The sequence below is a fragment of the Hemiscyllium ocellatum genome, chromosome 35, assembly GCF_020745735.1.
Source record: "Hemiscyllium ocellatum isolate sHemOce1 chromosome 35, sHemOce1.pat.X.cur, whole genome shotgun sequence".
Classification (NCBI taxonomy): domain Eukaryota; kingdom Metazoa; phylum Chordata; class Chondrichthyes; order Orectolobiformes; family Hemiscylliidae; genus Hemiscyllium; species Hemiscyllium ocellatum.
In genome coordinates, this window is record NC_083435.1 from 6,590,983 (window position 1) to 6,606,715 (window position 15,733).

General features: G+C 49.3%; 1 protein-coding gene across 1 annotated transcript in view; it reads right to left on the bottom strand.

The window, feature by feature from the left end:
- Positions 1–15,733, bottom strand: part of LOC132832936 (regulator of G-protein signaling 3-like) — a 127,668-nt gene that overhangs the window by 14,380 nt on the left and 97,555 nt on the right. Inside the window, exon 3 of the mRNA XM_060851178.1 lies at positions 4,597–4,676. Coding sequence (XP_060707161.1) covers positions 4,597–4,676 — 80 coding nt within the window. The remainder of the gene's footprint in view (positions 1–4,596; positions 4,677–15,733) is intronic.

Genomic DNA, 15,733 nt, shown 5'->3' on the forward strand with positions numbered 1-15,733 from the left:
AGCTCCTCACAACACAGCTCCACACAACACAGCTCCACACAACACAGCTCCTCACAAAACAGCTCCTCACAACACAGCTCCGCACAACACAGCTCCTCACAACACAGCTCCTCACAACACAGCTCCTCACAACACAGCTCCACACAACACAGCTCCACACAACACAGCTCAACACAACACAGCTCAACACAACACAGCTCAACACAACACAGCTCCTCACAACACAGCTCAACACAGCTCCACACAACACAGCTCCGCACAACACAGCTCCTCACAACACAGCTCCACACAACACAGCTCCTCACAACACAGCTCCACACAACACAGCTCAGCACAACACAGCTCCTCACAACGCAGCTCCACACAACACAGCATCTCACAACACAGCTCAACACAACACAGCTCCATACAACACAGCTCCTCACAACACAGCTCCACACAACACAGCTCCACACAACACAGCTCAACACAACACAGCTCCTCACAACACAGCTCCGCACAACACAGCTCCTCACAACACAGCTCCTCACAACACAGCTCAACACAACACAGCTCCACATAACACAGCTCCTCACAACACAGCTCAACACAACACAGCTCCTCACAACACAGCTCTACACAACACAGCTCAACACAACACAGCTCAACACAACACAGCTCCATACAACACAGCTCCTCACAACACAGCTCCACACAACACAGCATCTCACAACACAGCTCAACACAACACAGCTCCTCACAACACAGCTCCGCACAACACAGCTCAACACAACACAGCTCCTCACAACACAGCTCAACACAACACAGCTCCTCACAACACAGCTCCTCACAACACAGCTCCACACAACACAGCTCAGCACAACACAGCTCCAAACAACACAGCTCCTCACAACACAGCTCAACACAACACAGCTCCTCACAACGCAGCTCCACACAACACAGCATCTCACAACACGGCTCCTCACAACACAGCTCCTCACAACACAGCTCCACACAACACAGCTCCACACAACACAGCTCCTCACAACACAGCTCCTCACAACACAGCACCACACAACACAGCTCCACAACACAGCTCCTCACAACACAGCTCCTCACAACACAGCTCAACACAACACAGCTCCTCACAACACAGCTCCACACAACACAGCTCCAAACAACACAGCTCCACACAACACAGCTCCTCACAACACAGCTCCACACAACACAGCTCCTCACAACACAGATCCACACAACACAGCTCAGCACATCACAGCTCCACACAACACAGCTCCACACAACACAGCTCCTCACAACACAGCTCCTCACAACACAGCTCCACACAACACAGCTCAACACAACACAGCTCCTCGCAACACAGCTCCACACAACACAGCTCCTCACAACACAGCTCAACACAACACAGCTCCTCACAACACAGCTCCACACAACACAGCTCAACACAGCGCAGCTCCTCACAACACAGCTCCACACAACACAGCTCAACACAACACAGCTCAACACAACACAGCTCCTCACAACACAGCTCCGCACAACACAGCTCCTCACAACACAGCTACACACAACACAGCTCAACACAACACAGTTCCTCACAACACAGCTCCTCACAACACAGCTCCACACAACACAGCTCCACACAACACAGTTCCTCACAACACAGCTCTTCACAACACAGCTCCTCACAACACAGCTCCACACAACACAGCTCAACACAACACAGCTCCTCACAACACAGCTCCACACAACACAGCTCCTCACAACACAGCTCCTCACAACACAGCTCCACACAACACAGCTCCACACAACACAGCTCCACACAGCACAGCTCAAAACAACACAGCTCAACACAACACAGCTCCTCACAACACAGCTCAACACAACACAGCTCCTCACAACACAGCTCCACACAACACAGCTCCACACAACACAGCTCCACACAACACAGCTCCTCACAACACAGCTCCTCACAACACAGCTCCACACAACACAGCTCAACACAACACAGCTCCACACAACACAGCTCCTCACAACACAGCTCCACACAACACAGCTCAACACAACACAGCTCCACACAACACAGCTCCACCCAACACAGCTCCTCACAACACAGCTCCTCACAACTCAGCTCAACACAACACAGCTCCACACAACACAGCTCAACACAACACAGCTCATCACAACACAGCTCCACACAGCACAGCTCCTCACAACACAGCTCCACACAACACAGCTCAACACAACACAGCTCCACACAACACAGCTCCACACAAAACAGCTCAACACAACACAGCTCCATACAACACAGCTCCTCACAACACAGCTCCACACAACACAGCTCAACACAACACAGCTCCTCACAACACAGCTCCACACAACACAGCTCCACACAACACAGCTCAGCACAACACAGCTCCACACAACACAGCTCCACACAACACAGCTCCTCACAACACAGCTCCTCACAACACAGCTCCTCACAACACAGCTCCACACAACACAGCTCAACACAACACAGCTCCTCAAAACACAGCTCCTCACAACACAGCTCCTCACAACACAGCTCCACACAACACAGCTCCACACAACACAGCTCCACACAACACAGCTCCACACAACACAGCTCAACACAACACAGCTCAACACAACACAGCATCTCACAGCACAGCTCCACACAACACAGCTCCTCACAACACAGCTCAACACAACACAGCTCCACACAACACAGCTCCACACAACACAGCTCCACACAACACAGCTCAACACAACACAGCTCCTCACAACACAGCTCCACACAACACAGCTCCACACAACACAGCTCAACACAACACAGCTCCTCACAACACAGCATCTCACAGCACAGCTCCACACAACACAGCTCCTCACAACACAGCTCAACACAACACAGCTCCACACAACACAGCTCCACACAACACAGCTCCACACAACACAGCTCCACACAACACAGCTCAACACAACACAGCTCAACACAACACAGCTCCACACAACACAGCTCCACACAACACAGCTCCTCACAACACAGCTCAACACAACACAGCACCTCACAACACAGCTCCACACAACACAGCTCCACACAACACAGCTCCTCACAACACAGCTCCACACAACACAGCTCCACACAACACAGCTCCTCACAACACAGCTCATCACAACACAGCTCAACACAACACAGCTCCACACAACACAGCTCCTCACAACACAGCTCCACACAACACAGCTCCTCACAACACAGCTCCTCACAACACAGCTCCACACAACCCTGCTCCACACAACACAGCTCCACACAACACAGCTCCACACAACACTGCTCCACACAACACAGCTCCTCACAACACAGCTCCTCACAACACAGCTCCACACAACACAGCTCCTCACAACACAGCTCCACACAACACAGCTCCACACAACACAGCTCCCCACAACACAGCTCCTCACAACACAGCTCCACACAACACAGCTCCACACAACACAGCTCAACACAACACAGCTCCACACAACACAGCTCCTCACAACACAGCTCCACACAACACAGCTCAACACAACACAGCTCCACACAACACAGCTCCTCACAACACAGCTCCACACAACACAGCTCCACACAACACAGCTCCTCACAACACAGCTCCTCACAACACAGCTCAACACCACACAGCTCAACACAACACAGCTCCACACAACACAGCTCCTCACAACACAGCTCAACACAACACAGCTCCACACAACACAGCTCCACACAATACAGCTCCTCACAACACAGCTCCACACAACACAGCTCAACACAACACAGCTCCTCACAACACAGCTCAACACAACACAGTGTAAAAAATGAGGTCTGCAGATGCTGGAGATCACAGCTGCAAATGTGTTGCTGGTCAAAGCACAGCAGGCCAGGCAGCATCTCAGGAATAGAGAATTCGACGTTTCGAGCATAAGCCCTTCATCAGGATTCCTGATGAAGGGCTTATGCTCGAAACGTCGAATTCTCTATTCCTGAGATGCTGCCTGGCCTGCTGTGCTTTGACCAGCAACACATTTGCAGCTCAACACAACACAGCTCCTCACAACACAGCTCAACACAACACAGCTCAACACAACACAGCTCCACACAACACAGCTCCACACAACACAGCTCAACACAACACAGCTCCACACAACACAGCTCCACACAACACAGCTCCACACAACACAGCTCCTCACAACACAGCTCAACACAACACAGCTCCTCACAACACAGCATCTCACAACACAGCTCCACACAACACAGCATCTCACAACACAGCTCCACACAACACAGCTCCACACAACACAGCTCAACACAACAAAGGTCCACACAACACAGCTCCTCACAACACAGCTCCTCACAACACAGCATCTCACAACACAGCTCCACACAACACAGCTCCTCACAACACAGCTCCTCACAACACAGCATCTCACAACACAGCTCCACACAACACAGCTCCACACAACACAGCTCAACACAACACAGCTCCACACAACACAGCTCCTCACAACACAGCTCAATCCTACGCAGCTCCACACAACACAGTGCCTGTCACATTGAGTGAAGGTACTTACAGTTGCTTCTTCCGCCTCGATCTGCTGCCATTCTCTGCATAATCCAAACCCAGGTCAGATTCCGCACTGGAGGCTAGGTGCTGAAAGATAGGAACAGCTCAGTGGTCATAATACAGTGATCAGAGAGCACAGCAAAGTCACAAAGGAAAACTCACATTGAGGCAGTGCTCAATAAAACATGAAAGGCATTTTACAGCAGTCTGAGCGAAACTTGACACAGAGTCACGTGGGGAGATATTTAATCAGATGATCAATACATTAATCAAAGAGTTATATAATACCCCTCCAAGAGTACAGCATTCCCTCAGTACTATCCCTCTGACAGTGCCTTACTTCCTCAGTATTGATCCTCCAACAGTGCAGCACTCCCTCAGCACTGACCCTCTCAGTGCAGGGCTCCCTCAGTACTGACCCTCTGACAGTGTGGCACTCCCTCAGCACTGACCCTCTGACAGTGCGGCACTCCCTCAGTACTGACCCTGTGATAGTGTGGGACTCCCTCAATACTATCCCCCTGACAATGCCTTACTCCCTCAGCACTGACACTCTGACAGTGCGGCACTCCCTCAGTACTGACCCTGTGACAGTGCGGCATTCCCTCAGCACTGACCCTCTGACAGTGCGGCTCTCCCTCAGCACTGACCCTCTGACAGTGCGGCACTCCCTCAGCACTGACCCTCTGACAGTGCGGCTCTCCCTCAGCACTGACCCTCTGACAGTGCGGCTCTCCCTCAGCACTGACCCTGTGACAGTGCGGCTCTCCCTCAGCACTGACCCTCTGACAGTGCGGCTCTCCCTCAGCACTGACCCTCTGACAGTGCGGCTCTCCCTCAGCACTGACCCTCTGACAGTGCGGCTCTCCCTCAGCACTGACCCTGTGACAGTGCGGCTCTCCCTCAGCACTGACCCTCTGACAGTGCGGCTCTCCCTCAGCACTGACCCTCTGACAGTGCGGCACTCCCTCAGCACTGACCCTCTGACAGTGCGGCTCTCCCTCAGCACTGACCCTGTGACAGTGCGGCTCTCCCTCAGCACTGACCCTCTGACAGTGCGGCTCTCCCTCAGCACTGACCATCTCAAATGCGGCACTCCCTCGGGAATGTGTTCTTGAGAATGTATTAGTGTGTGTGTGTGTGTGTGTGTGTGTGTGTGTGTGTGTGTGTGTGTGTGTGTGTGTGTGTGTGTGTGTGTGTATATGATGTCGATAATTGCAGTTCCCTCAGCAGTCTTGGGGTTGCCCCATGAGGTCGACAAGGTCAAATCCCTCTGGACTCCGCTGCTCCCCCCAATCCCCAGAACCTCTGGGAAGCAAAGAGAGACTCTGGAATTTCCAGGGTAGCTGACATGGATCTGATGGGCCGAATGGCCTTCTTATACTGCCATGCAATGTGCCGTGCCCCAGTGTGGGAGGAGAATGGGAGACGGGGAACAGGGATTGGGTGATAAGGCTGTAGCAGTGAATGGAGAGGTTAGCAGGCAGTATTCTGGGGCTGGTGCAGATAGAGGGTGCTTGGGGGTGGGGGGAGAGTGGGGGTTATTATTCAGTCAATGGGAAATTTTGCTGCCTGGAAAAAGCTGCCCGCCCATTGAGAGGCTGCTGAAAACTGCACTGCTCCCAGGCTCAGTGCTGGCCTGTAAATCAGCAGATTAATTTTTCATTGCATCGATCGAAGACTCTCTCGCACCAGGCCTCTCTCAGCACTGACTCCTTTTATTGCAGTTATCACTCAGCTCTCATTCACTTGTTCTGCTTCTATCGCACTGCAGCAACAGGACGTTACAAAGTCACTGGGAAAACTGCGCCATTCACCCTCTACCCTCAGGGCAAGTCTGGTCATTTCCCACACACTGAAAGTCAGACCATAATATCAGCAATGTCAGGGAATGCACGTGACCAGCAAAGATCCCACAACAATAAATGAGAGGTGGGCACATTGATTCGAAAGGGGTTTGGCAGGGTGAATGATTCCTCTCAAGGGAGGGTCTGGGACCAGAGGACCACATCTCAGAATGAAGGGGTATCAATTTCAGACTGAGATGAGGAGGAATCTCTTCCCCTGGAGGGTTGTGAGTCAATGGAATCCCTTGTCACAGAGAGTGGGGGTAGAGTCCTGGTGTATACTGAGATCGATAGATTCTTGTCAGGGAAGCAAGGGTAGGCAAAGGGCAGGAAAGTAAGAGTTGGGAGGTGATGCTGGGGCTGTATAGGACATTGTTTATGGCACTTTTGGAATATTGTCTACAATTCTGGCCTCCTTCCTATCAGAAGGATGTTGTGAAACTCGAAACGGTTCGGAAAAGATTTGCAAGGATGTTGCCAGGATTGGAGGGTTTGAGTTATAGGGAGAGGCTGAATCGGTTGGGGCTGTTTTCCCCGGAGCGTCGGAGGCTGAGGGGTGACCTCAGAGATTTGTAAAATCATGAGGGACACGAATAGGGTGAATGGTCAAGGTCTTTTCCCTGGAGTGGAGGGGACCAAAACTGAGGGGATAAAGAGGGGAAAAATGTAAAAGGACCTCAGGGGCAATGTTCTTCACACAGAGAGTGGTGCATGTATTGAATAAGCTGCCAAAGGAAGTGATGGAGGCTGGTACAGTTACAGCATTTAAAAGGCATCTGGATGGGTCTATGAAAAGGAAGAGATTGGAGGGATATGGGTCGGGTGCTGGCAAATGGGATCAGATGTATTTAGGATATCTAGTCAGCATGGACAAGTTGGACTGAAGGGTCATGTTTCTGTGCTGAGTATCTCCATGCCTCTAAGTGGACGTGAGGCGTATCGGATCAGCTGTGATTCTACTGATTGGCGGAGCAGGCTCAAGGGGCTGAGTGGCCTCCTCCTGTTCCTGTTTCTTATGGCCTTATGATCAGTACGAGAGAGACAGTGCTGGGGTCTGTCATTAAGGACAATTTAGCAGGGCACATTAAAATTCCCAAAGAGCTTACACAAAGTTAACTTAGATTTCTGACAAGCAAACGGTGACTGAGAAACTGACTGAAATTTATTTAACTCATGAAATTGATGAGGGAGAACAGATGGATGTGGTGCACTTGAAGTTTCAGAAAAGTTTGCATCAAGTCCCATAAATGGACGTTATTGTGCAAAGTGAAAGGACATACTATTGTACAAAGTAAACTGATCACTGAGTACAGAAGCAAGGAAGTCTTATTGCAGCTGGCCAGGGCCTTGGTGAGACTGCCCCTGGAGGATTGTGGACAGTTCTGGCCTCCTTACCTCTCTGCCATAGAGAGAATGCAGAGAGCCTTCATCAGATTAATCCCTGGGCTGGCAGCTTTGGCTCATAAGGAGAGATTCACTAAAGGTTAGCGTTAGGGGCATGACCCAACCTGGATTTTGAAAATTGGAGGGGATCTCACTGAAATATATACAATTATGACAGAGCTGGACAGACAGGATGCAGGGATATTGTTTCCATAGCTGTGTTTTAGCAGTAGGGGAAGAGTCGAGAACAAGGACTCGTAGTTTCAGGATACCGGGTAGACAATTTCAGTCAGAGATAAGGAGAAAATCTCTCACCCAGAGGGTGGTAACCTGTGGGATTCTCTATCACAGAAAGCTGTGAAGACAGAGACACTGATTCTATTTAAGAAAGAAAGAGATTTCTGAAGGTTAAAGGTGGAATGAAGTGTGGGATGGGAGTTGGAGCATGGCGCTGAGACAGAGTGTGGATTGCGCTCAATGGGCGGAATGGCCTACTGCTCCTATATTCTATATTTGCTACAATAAAGACCAGATAAGCTGTCTCTCAGCTCCCAGACCAGACATGGACCAAGACTCTACCAGCCTTGAGTTTTTCAATGGACAGCTAAACATACAGACTCACATGCTCTCACACACTCTCTCTGTCACAGACACACGCACACACACATACACACACTCTCTCTCTCTCTCTCTCTCACACACACACACACTCACACTGTCTCTCACTCACACACACATATACTCTCTCTCTCTCACACACACATACACACACACTTTTACTTTCACACACATCACACACGTACACACACTCTCTCACACACACACCCACACACGCACACTTTTACTCACACACACACTGTCACTCACACTCTAATACACACACACACTCAGTCACTCACACTCTCATACACACACACACTCTCACACTCACACACATACACAAGCTCTCACACACACCCACAGACACACTCTCACACACATACTCACACATTCTCACACGCATGCACACTCTCACATACATATAGAAGTTCTCAAACATACCCACACACCCACTCACTCACACACTCTCTCATTCACACTCACACATACATATGCTCTTTCTCACACACACACATACATAATCACATTCAAACACTCTCACACTCACACCTCCACACATACACACACACCCCTCACATACAAACACTTACACTCACATAGAATCACAAACTGAGACACTCACAGAAATGCACACACAGTAGGAGCAAATTACTGTCGATGCTGGAATCTGTACTGCAAACAACAAATGCTGGAGATCACAGTGGGTCAGGTAGTGTCCGCGGAGAGAGAACAAGCTAACGTTTCGTCTCTGAATGACTCTTCAACAGCACTGCAGTTACCCTTCACAGTGGGAAGTTAGCAGAATCCCTGTGCTTGTGATGCTGAGTGAAGGAATCAAAAGATTTGTTCTGAGATGGGACAATAAATTATGGGCTGAGAGTTACAAAGGAACATTGATGGAGGAAGTGAATGGCTAAAGCTGGGTCTAGTGTGCTTACTAACTTTACATTCGGGTTAGTTTATTAAATTTAAATCTGACGAGCTGTCAGGGTGGTTAACCAATCCAGCAGCAAATCCCACTGCACCCCTTAACCCTGGGCATAATGCTCAGATAAACAGCTCTGTCTGGAAATAAGGTGGAATCTGAAAGTTTTACAACACAAAAGGGGTTTGGAAATCTGAAACACTATTCCCCCTCCCCCTCCCCCAACCGAGCAAGGAGGGGAAGAACCAGGGTGGTAAAAACAATGACTGCAGATGCTGGAAACCAGATTCTGGATCAGTGGTGCTGGAAGAGCACAGCAGTTCAAGCAGCATCCAACGAGCAGCGAAATCGACGTTTCGGACAAAAGCCCTTCATCAGGAATAAAGGCAGAGAGCCTGAAGTGTGGAGAGATAAGCTAGGGGAGGGTGGGGAAGGGAGAGAGTAGCATAGAGTACAATGGGTGAGTTGGGGAGGAGATGAAGATGATAGGTCAGGGAGGAAAGGGTGGAGTGGATAGGTGGTAAAGAAGCAAGGCAGGTTGGACAAGTCCAGACAAATCATGGTGACAGTGCTGAGCTGGAAGTTTGAAACGAGGATGAGGTGGGGGAAGGGGAAATGAGGAAACTGTTGGAGTCCACATTGATGCCCTGGGGTTGAAGTGTTCCGAGGCGGAAGATGAGACGTTCTTCCTCCAGGCGTCTAGTGGTGAGGGAACAGCAGTGAAGGAGGCCCAGGACCTCCATGTCCTCAGCAGAGTGGGAGGGGGAGTTGAAATGTTGGGCCACGGGGGGGTGTGGTTGATTGGTGCGGGTGTCTCGGAGATGTTCCCTAAAGCGCTCTGCTAGGAGGCATCCAGTCTCCCCAATGTAGAGGAGACCACATCGGGAGCAACGGATACAATAAATGATATTAGTGGATGTGCAGGTAAAACTTTGATGGATGTAGAAGGCTCCTTTAGGGCCTTTGATAGAGGTGAGGGAGGAGGTGTGGGCACAGGTTTTACAGTTCCTGCGGTGGCAGGGGAAAGTGCCAGGATGGGAGGGTGGGTTGTAGGGGGGCGTGGACCTGACCAGTTAGTCATGGAGGGAACGGTCTTTGCAGAAGGTGGAAAGGGGTGAGGAGGGAAATATATCCCTGGTGGTGGGGTCTTTTTGGAGGTGGCGGAAACGGCGGCGGATGATTTGATTTATGCGAAGGTTGGTAGGGTGGAAGGTGAGCACCAGGGGGATTCTGTCCTTGTTACGGTTGGAGGGGTGTGGTCTGAGGGCGGAGGTGCAGGATGTGGATGAGGGCATCTTTAACCACGTGGAATGGGAAATGGGTGGTCTCTAAAGAAGCAGGCCACCTGGTGTGTTCTGTGGTGGAACTGGTCCTCCTGGGAGCAGATACAGCGGAGGTGGAGGAATTGGGAATACAGGATGGCATTTTTGCAAGAGGTAGGGTGGGAAGAGGTGTAATCCAGGTAGCTGTGGGAGTCGGTGGGTTTGTAAAAAATGTCAGTGTCAAGTCGGTCGTCATTAATGGAGATGGAGAGGTCCAGGAAGGGGAGGGAGGTGTCAGAGATGGTCCAGGTAAATTTAAGGTCAGGGTGGAATGTGTTGGTGAAGTTGATGAATTGCTCAACCTGCTCGCGGGATCACGAGGTGGCGTCAATGCAGTCATCAATGTAGCGGAGGAAGAGGTGGGGAGTGGTGCCGGTGTAATTACGGAAGATCGATTGTTCTACCAGGAATCTGCCCAATGAAAGGAAGAGGGAATGGCAGCACTCTGTGGGGGCAAATGACCATTTGGAGCAAATGAGAGAGAGAGTTTGTTGTGGAGTATGTTCCAAGAGCCTGTGGATTGTGGAGCAGCTGTACCATTGATTCTCAGGCAGTGAGCTCCTGCCCAGCCCACGCAGTGTGTTCCTGTTGATCTGCTTTAGCGCTCCCTGTAATTACAGCCTGGCTGGGGGAAATGATATGGAAAGCAGATGAGTGTTTACCTCAGCACAGAAAGGAAATTACAGGTCGGCCTGAGGAATGAACTCTCTTGGAGATGAGCTTTTCCCACCCCCAAACCCACTGTGATGTTCAGTGGCAGCTCAACGCCCTCTGACTCCAGATTAGACCCAGTCCCTTCCCAAAGGTTTCGTGCAGACTGCCTTTCTGAAGCAGGTATCCCTGGGCACTCCTGGTCTCTCTCGTCTCTCAGCCCCTGTCGCCCTTGTCTCATCTCTCACAGAGTCCCATTCCCCTGGTTTCCCGGCACAATAGATGGCCTCCCCCCTATTGGCTCATCAATGGTTTAATTTGGTTCAAATCCCCCATGTCCTCTCTCTCCCCCTCTCTGTTCCCTGCTGCCATCCCACAACCCTCTGAGATCTCTGTGCTCTTCTTACTCTGGCCTGTTCTGGAGCCCCAGTTTGAATTGCCCCACCATTAGAGCCACAGAGCTTTACAGGGTGGAGACAGGCCCTTCGGCCCAACATGCCACCCAGTTTTCACCATTAATCTACTCCTATTTGCCGGCATATAGCCCATATCCCTCCATACCTATCCCAACCACATGGCCCAGTGTCACACTTTAATTAATACTGCAGGTAGGCTTTGGGTACTCCCATTGCATTAAAGGTGCTATATAAATGCAGGTTGATGTTGTTGCAGTCAGGTGAGAGGGAGATTTCCGTCTTCCATTAACCTCTGGAATGGACCCTCTGCTCCCTGGTCCATGGGCTTCTTTTACCACATTAAGGATGCTACATAAATGCACTTGTTGCTACAGTCGGGTAATTCCATTCCCTGATCAGCCCAAATCTAATTGAATGGCAGAACTGTCTCAGGAGGCTGAACGGCCATGGTCCTGATCCTGATGAAAACAGGCCAGAGGAAATCTGACGCTGATCGAGCTTGTTGCTTTGTTGTTGAACTGTTCAGTCTCTTCTCCTTTCCCCCTGATATCTCTCCCAGGGCCCTCAGTCACCTCTTCCAGGAGCTGGATATCTGGAGGCAATGCAAAGGCTTTGCCTACACCTGGTCTGTAATAGCGAAGGTAAAGTCACCACAATCCCAGAGGGCTGCTCTGTTATTAGAAGAGCCAACCGTGACTGGTTTAACCTGAGGGTCTGCAGGGGAGGAAGGGGTTGGAAGGTGATGTGCTGGTGGTGTCACTCTGCATTGAACCAGCTGTCCAGCCAACAGAGCAACCTGACATTCCCCCAATCAGCTACGCCCCCTGTTGAGCTGCTCCCTTCGCAATGTCACAACAAATCCTATGTCATTCTCCTATTGTAGATGAAGGGGAGGGGGGGGTTTGGATGTTGTTAACTCATCACTGTCAGTCACAGAAGCTCAGAGTGGAGTAGGATCTTAAATAGATGCAGGACCATTGCAAGACTTTGGCTAGATTGGGCCCTAGTCATATCAGAGGGAGTGGGGATGGGGGAGAGGTGTTGGATTTGCAGGTTCCCTGTAGGATGGCGTTCTGACAGAACAGACTGTGTTCCCATTGTCTAAAATCCACCACCTCTATCACCTGGAAGGACAATGGGCACTGAACAGCAGCACAGCATATCTCCCTGTCCTAACCACATCTCGCTGTGGTTCACTGAAATCCATCATTTGCCCCCATCAGTTCATCCGAAATCAAAATCTGTGATGGATTGCAATTTTAATGAGATCATATGTGAATGTCGCCTCTTCAGGACAGATCTGATTGGTTAAGATTTTCTGCAGGGAGTTTTCCATAAAGCAGGCAGCTGAACTTGTAGCTAATGAAACTCTTAATCACAGGGCCATCAACTTGAGTCCCATAGCGGCTCATCACTTTTCATATTATCATCAAAATACTTTTTAAATTGATTTTTCATCAAGCGTTATAATCAATTTTCTGCATAGGAAGTTGAGAATCTCATCTACTGAATTTTCATGTTTTTTTTATTCATTGAAATGTCTGAAACATGTTCGACAGTGGGATCAGTTGCTGACTGATTGCCAGATGAAATGCAAGATTGTGTAATCGGTTGCAGACAGCACAGAGCTAAAAATGGGAAGCTTGCAGCTTCTTGTTAGTCTGTGTCAAGCCAACCTGCTTCATTTAACAGCCAACACATACACCGTGAGTGCAACTGAGCACGTGCAGGAAGTGCTCCCCTTTGAGTAGCGACACAAATAGACAGGACTAATTTAATTCCAGTTAATTCCTAAAATCTGGTAAATCAAACCAGTCTCAATGTTAGTGACCTAAACCCTCCCATTTACTGAAGGAAACCTGGCTCACATGCCCAGACACACAGCAATGCGGCTGACCCCTCACTGCCCAATCGTCCAGCAAGCCATTCCGTCAGGAGCTAATGCGTCTCCAGTTCTCCATTCAATGATACAACAACCCATGGCATCTCAATTGGGTAGGGCAAAGGGGCAGGTACAGAACACACCCTAGCCAATGCAGGGGTGCCAGGCTCATCCACACTGGCCATCTCGACAATGGGCAGCTTCCGGGCTCAGGTTCTGCTAACTGCGGCATAACTCTGACATGGTTCAATGTCATGTTTATTAGTCATAGAGCCATACAGCATGGACAAAGACCGTTCGGGTACCTACACGCACCACTTCCAATGACAGTGCACTCCTCACTCCCTGTATAAAATAACTGCCTCTCACGTCCTTTTTAAAATCCTTCTCCTCTCACCTTAAAAATTTGTTCCCTTGTTTAAAACTTCCCCACCCTAGAGAAAAGACCTTGTCATTCCTCTTATCTATGCCTTTCATGATTTCATAAACCTCAATAAGGTCAGCCCTGAACCTCCTATGTTCCAGTGAAAAAGGTCCCAGTCTATTTTTATAACTCAAACCCTCCATTCCTGATACGTCTTTTCTGAGCCCTCTCCAATTAAATAGTTAAAAATCAGGTTATAGTCCAACTAGTTTGTTTGGAAGCACTAGCTTTCGGAGCGCTGCTCCTTCTTCAGGTAACAATTCAGTTGCATGACACTGTAATCTTTTGCTATAAATTCTGTGTCCCACAATCCTGCCCCACTAGCTATCTGATGAAGGAGCAGCGCTCCGAAAACTAGTACTTCCAAATAAACCTGTTGGACTACAGCCTGGTATCACGTGATTGTTAAATTTGTCCACCCCAGCCAACACTGGCTCCTCCACATCGCAGTTAAATAGTATCCTTCCTCTAACAGGGTCATGTTTTTTTGTGCCATTTCCTTGCTCAGTTGCAGTCTCAGTCTGTGTGTCAGTTGTCAAAACAACAAAAACAGTCGACTTGACACAGATTAACAATAAATTTCAATTATGGAAAGGCAATAAGTGATAAAGAACGAAAAGGAGAATGGTGAATAGAAAGGTGTGGGATAAAACAATTGTGCAGGTAATAATTGCATTCCCGTCACTGTTTGCATGGAGCACAAAGACCACCATGGGATAAAAGATGGAAGGACAGAGCCATTGCCAAAGTGTGGTCCACCAACAAAGCCCAGTCCCTAATCTCTGCGGCTGTCTGGATTTTCTCAGTTTGCAGCCAAGCACTTCATTGTTCACTGTTCCTCATGCATGATGCATTCCGTCTTCTCAGTCGATTGAATCTGAAGGGAACTGACCTGTACTGATAAATACCAGTACGGTCCCTGGCATCAGACTGCAAGACCAAGACATGCATCAGCCAAGAATCAAATTAAAATGCTGTACCAACTGGCTCAATAAAAACCTCCATCAATAAAAGTGTCAGTCTTTGTGCTGCCTGAAAGATTTAATGCTGCCTGACTGATGTTAGTCTCCGAAGGAAACACAATTGTTGGATTCCTCGCCTCAGTCATTTCTCCAGCTTTGTTTAATAACAATTGCAGAGCGGTGCAGCACTCCACTAATCACAGTCTAGCGTAGCTCAGTTTGTTCTTGGTGATTGTTCTCTTTCAAGCAGAGTTGGCGAAAGGGGAAGCTTTAATAAGAGGTGTTCAACGTTTTGACAGAGTAAATAAGGAGAGATTGTTTCCACAGGCAAGAGGCTGCATCCGCAGAGGAGACGGCATTTTAAGATGAATGACTGAAGAAACAAAAGAGCGTCGCAATACTGGAGCAGAAAGCCATAGGCAGAAGCAGGCCATTCAGCACATCAATTTTACTCTGCTATTCATTTTAAAGGTGGCTGATCTGATCATCCTTAATTGCACTTTCCTGCCTTTTTATCTATATCCTTTGTCCCCTTACTGATTAAAAATGTGTTTCTCTCAGAACTGAATATTGTTAGTGACCCATTATCTCCAGAACACTGTGGGATAGATTGGCCATGATTTCAGTGAATGGTGGGACAGGCTTGTGGAACTGAATGGTACAGAATCCCACAGATTCACCAGCATCTGAGAGATAAATTTGTTCCGCGTTTCCTAACTGGGGGAACCCATT